General features: G+C 42.2%; 1 protein-coding gene across 1 annotated transcript; it reads right to left on the minus strand.

The window, feature by feature from the left end:
- Window positions 1–5453: 5453 nt before the first annotated feature.
- Window positions 5454–10919, minus strand: nepro (nucleolus and neural progenitor protein). The gene is made up of 9 exons (XM_034212880.1): window positions 10804–10919; window positions 10447–10601; window positions 10167–10255; window positions 9762–9890; window positions 9339–9416; window positions 8923–9206; window positions 8244–8302; window positions 7910–8124; window positions 5454–6367 (listed from the first exon to the last, which is right to left on the minus strand). Exons 1-9 carry the CDS (start codon window positions 10886–10888, stop codon window positions 6031–6033), a joined length of 1431 nt encoding a protein of 476 aa, XP_034068771.1. The 5' UTR covers window positions 10889–10919; the 3' UTR covers window positions 5454–6030.
- Between the last annotated feature and the right edge of the window lie 4235 nt (window positions 10920–15154).

Genomic DNA, 15154 nt, shown 5'->3' on the forward strand with positions numbered 1-15154 from the left:
AGATGACAGGATGTTGCGACATCATCATCTTTCCCCGTTTAATTTTTTTTTAATTTAATTTACATAATACTACGCTCCTCGCCGTTGACCCGCTCAATGCAACCCTTGCTAAAAAATAAACAAGTCATAGGCTACTAAAATAATTTAATTATAAATGTCTAGGAACAATGAGCCGCACATCTCTTTGCTGCTCTTTACAACACATTGCGTTTCCATAATAGACACATTTTGCTAACAATAATAACGTTTTAGGTTTAAACAAGTTTCACAACTCAAATGATGTCCTAGATGAATTTGACCATAATGACATAATACAAGCTTTAATTACATGTTTGTACCAAATCTCTTCATTTTTTATGGATTATAAACATAATGCAGGGCTACAACTATATATATATATATATATCATCAATACATCTACTTATTGTTGTATTAACTGTTTGGTCTTTAAGCAAATTGACTATTTGACTTGACTATTTTGATCCTCAGAAATTACAGAAGAAAATATGACAAACACTGATGTTTTAAAAGACAGACAGATGATCACAGAAATTGGAATTAGCAGAAACAAATGGTATATCTTTCCAATTTCAACCCTGACATTATTTAGACATAACATTATATCTAACTTTTGCTTAGTTTTTTTTAATGAGACCACTGTGCCAAAGACACTTTTATGTAAGTATATGAGGAAGTCCTATAAAGATGTATATTTAAAACAAATGGAGCTTATTAAAACTTATGTTGTCTACAATGAGTAACAGCACAGGCAGTACTTTTTCTTATTGCATTGCAATAAAAGTGCCCCTATGGCCCTGAATGAGAATGAGTGAGTAATGAAATGGATGAATGGTATACAACTGGGGGCTTTTTTAGGTCATATGTTGATTCAAAGGTAGTCACTATGCTCTCCCAACACACAGGTCTGTAGACATTGGCCTCAGAAATGAAAGAGAATGTAAAAGTGTGCACTCTTTATTTTCTTTCCAGGTTAATTGCATCAAGGGAGTAAGAGCACACATACAATATATTTCAAAAATGAAGGGGCCCGTTATGCTCCAGAGGTTCACATACTTTCTTGGACATTAAATGTGCAGAAACAATACTCTAGAGATGATTAAACATGTTAATACATTATTCATGTTGTATTTCCAGCCAGTGTGAATACACAAAAAAAGAGACAGCATACATTAGACTTCACTTCATGAGGAATTCTGAGGATGCATATGCTTCACGTACACAAGATATTACATTTTTAAACATGAACACAAATTAAATGCACTTGGCTTATTGGTCCCTATACGGGAGCTAAGAAGGACATACACTTATGGCGCGTTTCCACTGCAGCGGGTAGCTCGCTGTAAGCCTACCGAGCCGTGCGGGGCCCGTTTTTGGTTGCGTTTCCACTTGGCCTAGTTTTGGCCCGGGGCTACTTTTTCACCTTTTTTCTGACCCGACTAATTAATCGTGGTTCTAGGGCCAGGAACAACCAGGCTGAGTCGGGCTGAGTATGCTAAACTAGAGAGAGAATCGTTGGCAAGGGGGCTACAACTACAACAAGATGAACATATTTGACCGTGATTTAATTGTAATACACGTTTCAAAATGATGCCGAAGTAACAACATACTGATACCGGTTAGTAAAAACCATGAATTAATGCTTTGACAAGTCTGCAGACAGACGGCAGGCGAAAACCCTTTTAAAATGCATGTTTTCTAAATGGAGCTTGGCTCAACGTTATATATGCTCCGACCGTCCACACTCACAACAACGGCCTATACAGACATAAATAAACCAGCGACTGTATTCGCCATGACACAGGCAGTCTGTGGTTTGTACTTGTTTAACTTTTGTCTAGTTTCTGAACAGATATGAAGAGCTGTGAGCTCTGAGTGCTAAGAGCTAACGGCTGTGTTGTTTTTCAGGGGCTCTCATTGAAGATGACGTCACGGGTCCGCCTACACTGCGTTACTATAGTAAACTACCCCCAGTTCCTAAACTGTATGGAAGCGCAGCATTAAAGTGAGCCGGGCCTAATAAGGCCTAACCAAACCGAGCGAGGCCTGCAGTGGAAACGCGCCATTAGACAATATACAGGGTTGGGTTGTAACGGAATACATGTAACGGCGTTACGTAATCAGAATACAAAAATCAAGTAACTGTATTCAGCTCGCGTTACATTTGAAAAACGAGTAATCTGATTACAGTTACTTTCGTAAACCTGAAGTGAATACATTTTGGATTACTTATTGGAATTATTGGTGGAAAGATTTCCTCACAACATTTAATATTCATTACTAAAGGTACAGCCGAATCATCACAGCCCACAAAAACCTTTTAACCACCGCCGCAGATGGACCAAAAAAGCGTTTGAAAAAAAAATCGCGGGTCCGCTCAGTGAAACAATAACAGCGAAACATGGAGGAACACAAGTCTGCGTTTAAATCGGGTGTGTGTGGTTAAAACACATCAGCCTGCGGTCGCTCTTTCTTTAGCCTTACTAATGATTATTTCTGAAGGTAAACACAGTGAAGGCGGTGCGTGAAAGGCACTGCGTGCTCGTCTTCTCAGAGGCTGAGTTAACCCTCCCGCTGCCTCCTGGTGCTGCAGAGATTTCATGAAGTGAAGGAGGTGTTCCTTCTATAAAACAGCTGCGGGCAGCAGATACTGTGAGAGTCACGGACATGAATTCATAGATCAAGGCAGACTGGTGCACACACTCTCCTGTTTTGCCAATCCGGTGCTTAAACAAATATAGCTCCACACCCCTGGCCGTAATGTCCTTAAAATGAAGTCCGAGTTTGACATTTTAATTCATGTCCTGCCAACACTGGCAGGACAGAAGGCGACACGCTCGTTCTAAAAGCCGTGTCCCTCACTCCTCACATCCCAAACTGCATCCCCAAAAAGTTAATTATGTTGTTACAATCGTTTCAGATGTTGTGTTTCAGTTGTGCTCTTGATAAGCCATTAAAACAGTAAAAACACATTCCTTTTGCTTTTTGTGTCTCCTGTACACCAAAACATACCCATCTGTGATGGAAAAAGAAAGTAATCCAAAAGTAATCTAAAAGTAATCTGATTACGTTACTTTTTTAAGACACGTAACTGTAACTGTATTCGGATTACTTTCAGAGCCATGTAATCAGTAATCAGTAACTGATTACATTTACAAAGTAACCCTCCCAACCCTGACAATATATAATATTGGCTGCACTGTTATTCAGTGTCCCCCTCAGGCCTTAATGAGGACTTCGACCTTGCTTGTTGTCTACTTGTTTTCCCATCATTGAGATGCTGGAGACCAGGCGGAGTAATACATAGCACTGCAACAGCTTGATGCATGAGGCTTTTGTATTTAGTCTCGGAGGAGGTAATAATGTGATTTTCTACACCTCTGAGTATTCTGTAGATATTGAGAATCCCTTAGTTCCATGCCATAGATCTGAAACTGTAATGTGCTCTCTTCCCCTGCTGCTATTAAGGTGAGAGGTAAATGAATTGAATTACAGCATATTGGGAGTGCAGACCTTCATATTCTCTCTCCTGTTTTAGGTCATATTATTTCCCAGAATCCCTGGAGAAACACCCATTTCCAACAAAACTATGCTCAGTAGGCCTACCAGCACTGAACCACCCATTTGGATTCATCTATTAAAATGATATGCTATATTAAATACCTCCTTGCTGACAGGTTGTCTCACACTCTATGGTTTACCCACTCAAGCAGTGCCCCAGACTGATAATGATGCAGGTGTACAGCGGAATAAAAGACCAAACCCAAAGTGGAGCTATTGCAGAAGTTAGCCTATGGTATTGACTTGTATATATATATATGTATGTTAGTATAGGTTTTTCGCGGCTTTGTTTCCTTCCCAGTAGGCTGTGTTTGGACCTTTGGGCAGAGGAGGGAAGTCTGGGTCCTACCCATGGTGTGGCCCAGGCCCCCTTCTTCTTTTTTTTTTTGTGTTTGTTTTACGATCCTCCAGACTTGGTTCCTTATTGCCGGTAGGCATGCATGTGAGTTACGGCTGTGCTGAAAATAAATGCCCGTCGATAACTAAATTCTGTGTTTTGCGTGGTTGTTTTTATGTTGCGGGTCTTCCCACGAGCCACTACCGCTTGGTAGAGGGACGGGACGTAACATACATCTACAAAGGCAAATATTTGCAAGATATCAGACTTTTAAAAAAAATTTGTTTTATTGTTGTTGGTTGAAGTAGCTGCAAACTGAGTGGTTCAATATAGGACACAGAGAGAACTGTGCACATTGCATGCACGGTAAAATAACGGTAACATAGTTTTGCTTGTGTGTATGTCCCTGTTTGTGCCTGTCAAATTGTCCCTCCTATGAAGAGTAGGAATCTGAATACCCAAAGCATTTGGCAGAGTTCCTAACAGCGCAGGTCTGGCTACCCGTGTGCCTGTGCATACAGAACGAAGGCTTTTCTCTCTGCTCCTTTCCCTCATTGCCGTAGAGAACCAATGTTGAGCTTGACTAACTGGTTTAGATGAAACCCAGAAAGCACAGCAATCAGGAATCTGCAGAATGATATGCAGGCTGATGTGTGAGACCATAACTCAACTCAGCCAGTGCTCAGTGAGGGGGAAGACCGTTGTATTTGTGAAGATGGGAGGACTGTGTCTCTTCTTTGGCAGAGGATGATAAGATGGTGGGCGGAGAGAACCAAAGGGGTTGGTGCACAGCCTGCACTTCTGAGTACAAATGGACTGCCAGACACCTGCATTGCTACGTGGAGGCAAACGCACCTGCACAGCTCTTATACAGGACTTCAAAAGGCAGAGATCTGGGGCCACTCTGCCCACTTATATAGCACTGCCAGTGTGTTGTCTGTTTATATCACTCCTAGTCTCTGCAGGCACACCTACAAGATTGACAGCTCTGTGATCTCATGCTGTTAATTTTAAGGGCATTCAAATCACCAAGGTTGAGGGATTTATTCCATATTGAGAGCAATCAATAGTCTGGAACCAACAATTGAAAGAAGTTATCACCTCCACCAGATGGAGCCAGAAATACCATTAAAAAGGGATGTGTAACTATTATGGCTTTTACAGCTTAAAATAGGTATTCCCAGTATGTCTTGGTTCATTAAATTGATTGCATTGTGCATAAGACATGGTATGTTATTAAACTGTAGTGCTGCCTTCAGAGGGTGGAACAAGATTGATAGCTGGGTGCACTTGATAGCTGTAATTATGGTGTGTTACAGCGAGTGTGCTGTAACCATCAGAGCAGTGAATGTATAAGCCACACTTGGGTTTTAGTGCCTTAAAAATATGGCTTCAGTGTGCAGGAACAATCTAAGCTCATCTATTTTTTCTTTAAGCAAATCCTCAGTCAACTGAACCATCAATGAACTATTCAGGTTGGACATTTCGTTCCTGAAAAGTGTTGGGAACAGTTTGATTAGAGTACTGTATGCAATACTTGAGTTATAGTTGACAGTGTTTTTAATGTATAAACGTGACAACAGAACAGTAATGAATATCTTGTCCGGACAGCCTATGTATTGTGAAAAAGTTGCTCTATGAATATTTTTGTTCTCATTTGAAATAAGTAGTACCTTTGCCAAAGGCAACCAATGCGAGACTTGGAGCATTTTACCAGGAGCATAACATTTCCTTTTCATAATTGTCCTGCACTGAAGTACAGATTTTTCTCATGTAAAATGGTAATATGGCTCAAAATCTGATTTAAAACTGAAGGGAAGGTTTCAGCCATAAAAACACCTCAGTCTAAAATAATTACCTTTTTCCTATCTGTCTCCTCGGTTTCCTGTTTGCCTCTACTGTTCTATCCATTAAGGCTTGAAAACCAACAAAAGAAATACAACTTCATACATTTTAGTTCCTTTTAAAAGTAACTGCTGCTGTGTAGCACCTTTCATAAAGGCATCCGCCTTCATTACACATGAAATCATCTTTCTTCTAAAAACAGAAGCATGTGTATACTAAGCTCAGCTCGATAGTCTTTTGTGTTCTTGGATGTGTCTGTTTCCAAAGTGTCAAAAACCTACAGAGGCAAATATATCATCGATGTCATCGTCACAGGCGCTGGTCTGTAATGCCGGGGACAAATTGCCCATAGTCCGGTTTTTTCGGTCGTTCACTGACGGTCCTGACTCAGTCCTCTTCCTCTTCCTTTGTCTCTTCAGCTGTGTCTTCTTCACACCAGTTCTCAAAGTTGAAGACTTGATTCGACTCCTGAGGGACTGGAAATGGGTTCTCAGGCGGTTGTGTCTACGCGTTGCAGCGTAGGATCGACAGCTTTTAGGCACTGAGCCTTGTGGACATAAAGCCCAGCAAGCTTCCTGTCTGAAGGTGTGTAACCTCTTCTGGACGCTGGAGATGAGGAGAAATGATAGAACAATGCACATTTAGTATCAGGAGAATCGGTGTCACACAATACTAAAGTATCTTGTTTTTCCTCAACTCCACACATAGTGGCCACTTTATTAAGTGACATCATTTAAAGTGGACCTATTATGCTATATTGGAAAAATATATTGTAGGGCCATACCTATACAAAACATGTCTGTGAAGGTTTTTGGTTAAAATACCAAACAGTTCACCCATTGTAGCCATGCCTCATACTGCTCATACCCCTCTTTTGCAGCCCTGTTATACCTCATTCACACCAACAGTGTTTCAGGGCCGGTTCGGAGCTGGAGCTTGAAAAGCACCGGGTTTTCCTGTTCACACCGCAGCGGAGCAGCCTCTTAGCTCCGGAATCTGGTTCATTTCGAGCACCATAAAATTGTCCGGCCAGAGCAAAAGCGCCGCATACGTCACACTTACGTCGAGGCGGGGGCAGGGGCGGGATCAACTCCTGAACAACAACAAAAAGCCGGCGTTTTATCCAGTTTGTACACAACGATGGATAAACTTAACAAGCAGCAGTGGTCCACTGAAGAGACCAGCTACCTACTGGGAATCTGGTCTTCCGAAGAGGTACAGAGGAAGCTGGAGCACAATCGGCCATTGTTGTTGTTGTCGGTGTGAGCTATGAGGGGTTTCCGTGCGGTTTGGCTTTATGAAGCAGGCACGCAAACGGTTACGTCATGACGCAAACGATGACGCAATGACGTAGCACCAATCGCACTCTGGGCAGTGTGAAAAGAGCCGGAGCTAAACCCGAAGAACCGGTTCTGAACCTGAAAAGCTCTAGCACGGAGCTTGAACCGGAGTTGCGTTGGTGTGAATGAGGTATTAGAGAAACGCAGATCTTGGGTCCTTAGCTTGAAAAATTTAAAAAGAGGAGGCGGAGCTAATGTCTGATCAGAATTCTACCGGAGATAAAGTTAAATTCTGCTGTGATAAAACGCCATCCTGTTTAAACCACGTCAAGGATTATTTCTGAAACAGTATGGAGCTCAAATGCATTTTCTCTTGCGGGTTTATCACAAGGTGAGTTCTTTTTTTATTTCCTGCTTTTTAAACACATGTGCTCTCCAGTACAGGTTACTGAGTGTTAGCGAGGCTTGCTAATGTAAACAAAGACGAGATTACGTCCAAAACACGTCAGGCATTGTTTCTGATGGCAACTTTCTGTGGGTCCGCTGCCGATTTGACGTCAGATCGGCAGCAAATCTGTATCCGCTCGTTGTACACCCGTTTTTTAAAAGATTTGGGTACGGAGGAAAAGAGAGAGGGTTTTATTTTTTGACGCTGCGTGAGTTCTTCGACACACCGGGGACACATATTTATGTATAAAAGACATCACAAAGTGCATTTTACATGATAGGTCCCCTTTAATTAACACAATTGCATTATAAACTTGGTAAAGGTAGAATATATGGCAAGATTTTTGTATTGAATAGCATTAGCCTGTACGGATTCTCATAAAGTAGAGGCTGAGTGTGTATTCTGCAGTGTGGCTCTTACCTGTAACCGGCTGCCTCTAGGCATTTCATCCTCTGGCACTTTAAATGCAGGAAGTTTAAAAAGCGCTTTTCCTTTTCCATCTTCTGGGATTCACACCATGGGGTCATTTCTTCGAGATGGGACGCCATGTCTGTGAAAGAAGCAGCCTCTCCCATTTGTTTCTTGAACTTTAGTTTACGGTCAGCCTTGTGCGTTTTCTGTTCGAAGGATTTGCCCTTGGGTAACAAACATTTAAAAGTAATTAGATTGGAGGAGATTGCAGCACTGAACAATGGAAATATTCTGTAAATGATAAAAGAATGAAACAATAATGAATCCGATTTTGGATACATACCTCTGTGAAGTCCCTGAAAACCTTGAGAAAAGGCTTCATGCCCGCATCCAGACATATTGCTGAAAAAAAGAAAATAAATGATTATTATTCTCTTAAAAAATAGAAGGTGAGAAAATGGGTTCAGAAGAAGGTTACAACTAACAGTTATTTCCATTATCGAATGATCTGACAATTATTCTATTGATGGATTAAATATCGGAACAATTGAGAAAATATTTATCACAGTTTATCAGTCTCAGGGGATGTCTTGTGTGTGAGTCCAAATCCAAAGCTATTCAGTTATATAAGATATAAAAAGAGAAAAAAATCCATATTTTAAAAGGCTGAAAACTTTTTGTTGATGAAAAAACTACCTAACGATTAATCAATTCTCAAAGTAGTTATTTTCCTGTCGATCGACTTAACAATAAAAAACGTTTTGCTGCAGCTTTATTTGAAACAAGGCTTTTTACTCAAACCATCAGGTGTAAATCACATATGGCTACAATGAAGATGATTTGGTAAATTATCAGTAGCTGGGAGAACTACTCACTGATACAAAAGACCTACTGATGAGTCACCATTTGCCGTTTTTAGAACTGTAACCCCCAAACGAGAGTGAGTGTGTCCGTTAGGGCCACTTTCCTGTTCTGCATTGAATGTGTCATACCGTTTACAGAACTATTAAAGAGTTACACACCTCTTTCAACAGTAACACCCACATCTTCTTTGACCTTTCTCGCCGCTCCCTGATTCTTGTCTTTCTGCTGCTGCTGCTCCTTCTTCTTCTTCTTGATTACTTTGGCCTTTGCTAGTTTGGTCAGTAATAAGGCATCAGAAGGACCCAGGAACTGAAGCATATCTGCTGGCAGGGGGAAGTCTGTGAGGAAGGGCATGGGCTGGGCGTCGGCTACAGGTCTGAGGAGCTCCAGGAGCTGCTGGTACAGAGAGGACAGGCTGACCAGGATCCCTCTGGAGATCACCCTGGTGAAGCATAAGGCAGGGAGATATAGATCAGCTGTAGCGGTTTCTAAACAAACACTCATTTCACTATTTCAGCCATTTGGAGGCGCCAACATGCAACGCTGCCTTGTGGCAATGAGGAAGAGCACTCACCAGAGGCGACTGAGCAGGCTGGTGATCACCATATTCAAGATGATGAACTCCTCCCATTTCATCTGCTGCTTTGTTAGTCTGAAGCACACATCTCTTAAGGACAAAGCAATTATGTGACATCAAGAAAGCTGAGATTTACGAAGAGATTCAATTGCAAAATAGACCATTTTGATGAAATTCCCCATCAGTGTACAAAAACAAAAGAAACAACACAAACTACATAACTTAAAATGATACATCTGTGTGTGACTAAAAGAAAGCCGGACATGTCTGAATATTTGTCATGCCGTATGGGTTTGATTTAGTATCGTACGTTGTTATTGTTCATACCTATGTCAGCTCCCACATGCATTTTCCAGTTATGCGTTTGTGTGGCTATCTATACCATTTGAGTCTAGATGACTCTTCCTCTGGAAAGGATACGAGAAAGTTCTACTGCAGCGATTCAACGTGCAGCTCATCAGCTTTGCGGCTCCCAGCACTTTGAGACAGAGCCACTCCAGCATGGGCTGACTGGGGAGCTCACACACACCAGCCGTGATACTCAGCCCTCTGAAACACACATGTTATTGCAGGGGAAAAATACATAATTACAGCCTCCCACATTCAACTAAATGCAACACTGTTGTGCTATGAGCATTTAGATATTATTGGTCTGCATCGTCTATTTGGAGCAATATCAGGCTCCAGTATGCTTATTGTTTACTTTTTATTCATGCTGGCTTTCTCATTTAAAGCATGTAATTTAAACAGCTGTGTTTGATGCTGTGCTGTAAACAATAGGCAAAGACAGCACAGGACACTAAACCGATAAAGCTTTCCATCTACCTCTGAATTCTGTTGGGACACAGCTCTGTCAGCTCCTGAAGAGCAACATCAAGCTTCATGTTCTTCAGCCTGTTTATGCATTGTTCAACCTGTGAGGGATAGGACAACAGATGAAACATGTTGTTAGTTATTTGGATTTGTTAGTTTGACCTCTCTGACTTTTCTGTTTAACACACAGTGAATCCTGAATGACTGACATGTCTCCATCTCCAAATCAAAACGGATCATGCAGCACGCATCCTGTAGCGGCCAGGTGTGGCTTTTAATCTACAGTCCTCACCTGCTTTAAGCCTTTGAACGTCTTGTTGCCTCTGTAGCTGTTATTTAGGATGTACAGCAGCTCGTAGAGAACTCGTACCTCCGTCTGAAGAATCTCACTGCGAAGAAGCTGAAGCACCTTCGCATTTTTCACCAACAGCGATTTAACACATGCATCTGCATGACAGCAACAACACATCACCGATTATTAGCCATCATCACAAACAACAACATCAACATCGCTCAGGGGTGGATATATTTCCTCACACGTGGGTTGCAAATGCAACACATTTAGTGTTTTAAGCTCAGTTTTTCCTTCAGACATCACGTTACAAAGTCTACATATTTAGCTAATGAGAATCCGAACAGTACATTGTACCTGTGGTTGAGTTGAAATGAACACGAACACAAGAAACAGCACCGGGAAAGGCAATGTTGACCCTGTTCCACGGTTCTCCAGCCATGCTTCACTGGAGAAAAAATGCGGAAGTCGACCAACCAATCACATTCGACTAAATGTTAACGTCAGAGTTAAAGGCGCAGAGCACACATTGAAGTTCAGTTTAAAGCCTATGGTTTAAAGATCAAATCCAAAGCTTCCAAATATGCTACATTTTTATAGAAATGTTGTTTTTAAGACTGCCTGTATTTTTTATTTTATTTAAATCGAGATAATACACCCAAAAAAAAGCTTTTTATTGATCCAAAACTCGACCCAAAGCCGTCTGAATTTCTGACATGTAATTCCCAGCAGCCTCCGCGCGCGTGACGTAATAGTGGCCAAACAGTCTCTGGACCAAATATCCCGACTCGGCAGTCTCGGTCACATGTTTTTCGAAAAGAAAACTGAATTAACATGGGTTATTGTTGAGCTTGTTGTTGTACGAACGGTGCGGGATCTGGGAGAGTTTTACATGCATTTCCCAAAGACCAAATCATCCGCAAAAAATGGATTTTTTTAGTGAATCGTGTTGGATGGCAACCGACAAAATGGAGCAAGTTGTGTTCTGACCACTTCGCGTGTGATGCATACGACGTTGATCCTGCTATCATGAAGTCTGTTGGTGGAGAAGCATTAATAGCACGTCGGAGGCTGAAACCCGGAGCCGTCCCCTCCATATTTCAGCACAAGAAACCACTGAAAGAACGAAAGAGCCGGGCGATGCAGAAACGCCAAAGAATTGAGGTAAACAACTTTTGATTGGATTTCAAAGCGCACGGAGCACAGCAGATAACGCAGATAACGGAATTGCAGTTGTATTGCTTATAGAGGTGGGCACCGTTAGATTCTGTGTCTTTACGATCATAAACAATGTGTTGGATGTGGAGCTAGGATAAGTAATAAGGGCGATAGGAGTGATAGGTTAGCATTTTTCGCTCGGGGCTAATTCACTGTTAGCATTGTAGTTTATCTGCAGCTCATTCATCGCTCCTCCACTCATAACGGAAAATGTCGAACGTCCTACAGTCGGTGATGCAGACTTCTTCTCCCATCTCTTCCTTCACTTTCCTATAGTTGTGGCAGCACTTGTTTTCTCGGCTTGTATGCATGGTCTGGCAGTTTCCACATCTACACCAATTCTCAGCACCCTCGGCCTCTTCCTCAGATGGCGAACTTGAATCATCGCCATCAGCACTTTCATCGGTGATATCAGGTGACGTTTCCTTGTATTTCCTCTTCGACATCAGAGGCTCGTATAGATATGGTTGGATGTCGACAACATACTCCAGATATTGGGTGGCCTCCGACTCAGAATCAGACATGATAGACGAAACTAAGTTGTACTATCGGCGGAAGCCGCTGTGAGCCGCTGCGAGCATTTTTCGCTCGGGGCTAATTCAGAGGCTCACTCAGAGCGCCTGGACTTTATTTGTCTAAACCTCTCTAAAAAGGTCAAATTTCACTTGTTTTGCATCAATTTTGATACAGGGTACTTATTATATGTTATAGTTTGGATTCCTAAAGCTTTTAGTCTATAGTCTACTCAGAATCAGACATGATAGACGAAACTAGTTGTACTATCGGCGGAAGCCGCTGTGATTGATAAGCCAGGTGGAAATATGTTTGGCACATCTGACGTCACGCGCCGCCATCTTGCGGAGGAGCGGCGGAGAAAATAAATCGTCGGACTTGGTGTGAACAAAATTAATATTGCGCATTGCCAGACTCATATTATCTCCGATTTTAATACTGCAATATCTTAGATAGTGTTGTAGCTATATGATTTCGATTGTACTGGCAATTATACAAAAAGCTTTGCATTTGATCTTTAAGAATAAAATCTAATTTGTGAATGTATGAATGTCACTAAGTCAATAAACATTATGATTCTGGAATTTTTTTTATCCACGATGATGGTAACCAATTATCAAATTGATTGGATGCCAAGGATAGTTTTTATTTTTATTTTATGTTAAGCTAGTTCAGTGGTCTAAAAAATAAATATTTACAGTTACCTTTTTACCTAGCCTACTACGATATTAAATGTATCATGCTATCAGGAGTAGAGTAACGACTGTTATGTAACTTTATGCTGCCGTAAAGGTCCCATGACATGGCCATTTCTACTGATCATAATTCCATTGTTGAGGTCTACTAGAATAGATTTACATTGTTCAATGTTCCAAAATCACATTGGTTTCTCATACAGCATCTCTGTATATAGCATGTGTATTCACTAGGCTTGTTTGAGACGCGTTGCGGCTCGCCTCGAAAGTAGACGAGAATAGCCGATCGCAGCCGGGGGAGGTCTCAAAAAGCTTGCCTGAAGTCGGACAGCTCGGAGTCGGCTTCGTCTTCTTCTTCTCTCGGTTTTTTGGCGGATTGCAAACAGCTTGAAGGTGCATACTGCCGCCTCCAGAGTCGGCTTGACTCGGTTTGCATTTATAAAGAATGCACACATGTGTTTAATCGTTAATGTCAGATATGTACTAAGTAAATACATTTGTTCCTGCTCAAGATTAGATTCAACTTTATTGTTATTGCACATATTACAGGTACTGAGACAACGAAATGCAGTTTAGCTTCTAACCAGGTGCGCAACAAGCAGTAAAGTGAAAAGTAATGTACACAATCTACTGCTGAATGTGTGGACGGGCCGTAACGGTGTGTCCACACAGCAGCTTTGACCAAATCTTGAAAATCCTGGAGCTGGGCGTGTCTGACAGCTTGGGAATTTCACGACCAACAACCAATCACATGAATATCACATGAATATCCCGCCCCCCGACATACAAAGCAAAAAATCCCGGTTCACAATCAAACCGCGTGTAAGCAGGGAGAGCCAGACCGCAGTTCATTTCCTCATATTCCAAACGAGAAATTACGGTAGCAAATCACCCGGTTCTTTCCGACCAGAACTATTTACTGGGATACAAACCGGAGGAGCCAGGCATGGAGGGAGGTGCCAGAGACAGTGGGTGAAAACTGGTAGGTTTTCGCCTGTTTGGGGAGTTTATATATATATATATTGCTCGCATAAAATCCCCGTTTTTTTTTGCTTTGTATGTCGGGGCGGGAGATTCATGTGATTGGTTGTTGGTCATGTTGCTCGCAAAAAATCCCCAAGCTGTCAGACACGCCCAGCTCCAAGATTTTCAAGATTTGTTCAAAGCTGCTGTGTGGACGGGCCGTAACGGTGTGTCCACACAGCAGCTTTGACCAAATCTTGAAAATCCTGGAGCTGGGCGTGTCTGACAGCTTGGGGATTTCGCGACCAACAACCAATCACATGAATATCACATGAATATCCCGCCCCCGACATACAAAGCAAAAAAACCCGGTTCTTCTACACTATTGTCAAATAGGAAGGGCTATGATGAACATTTATTTTTTTAACATTTTGAACATTTATGAGATTAATGTTTATGGTGCTATTTTATGCTACATTCCATGCTGGCTAATGATACTGTCTATGCTTGCTAGCAACGAAGTAAACTAGCAAGTAAGTAAACTGGATATAAAATCCCCAAACAAGCGAAAACCTACCAGTTTCACCCACTGCCTCTGCCACCTCCCTCCATGCCTGGTTCCTCCGGTTTGTATCCCGGTAAGTAAATAGGGACTGGTCATAAAGAACCGGGTGATTTGCTACCGCAATAACTAAGTTCTCCTCCATTTTTGTGGAATATAGAAATGAACTGCGGGTCTGGTTCTCCCAGCTTGCAAGCGGTTTGATTGGCTAGCGCTTGAACTGTAAGATTTGCATAAACGGATCTGATTGGCTGTCGCTTCCAGCTGAGCCTCAAAAGTTGAACATTGTTCAACTTTGGAATCTTGAACATCCTGGAAATCCTGGAAATCTTCGCCTCGCCCCCCCACAATGCAGTTCGGCGACAAGCGAGGGAAAGTGACGTCATCCCCATTCAAAGTCAATGGGCGGAGACGCGCTGGAAGCGGTGGACAAATCGCCAAAAGCTGCTGTGTGTACGGGCCGTAATAAGAACTGGATACAGCGTGGGAGGCGGGGCCTCATTCATTCCAAAGAGAGTAGGCTTGTTTGAGACAAGCGAGACCTGCGCAGACCTGCGCAATTTCGATCAACGTCTTGCTCGTGCGTTGCATGATGGTTAGTCATTTTGTCCGACTTGCTCTGGAGGCTCGCCTACATGAGACGTTGAAATCTCGCGGGACAAAGACGCCCGCAGCCTTGAGAGCGAGGCGCGGCGAGGCGGCGCAGTTCCTCTCCACGGGCTGCGGAAGCTATGCTTGATGGGAAACGACTCGCTGG

This window comes from Gymnodraco acuticeps, unplaced genomic scaffold, assembly GCF_902827175.1.
Source record: "Gymnodraco acuticeps unplaced genomic scaffold, fGymAcu1.1, whole genome shotgun sequence".
Lineage (NCBI taxonomy): Eukaryota > Metazoa > Chordata > Actinopteri > Perciformes > Bathydraconidae > Gymnodraco > Gymnodraco acuticeps.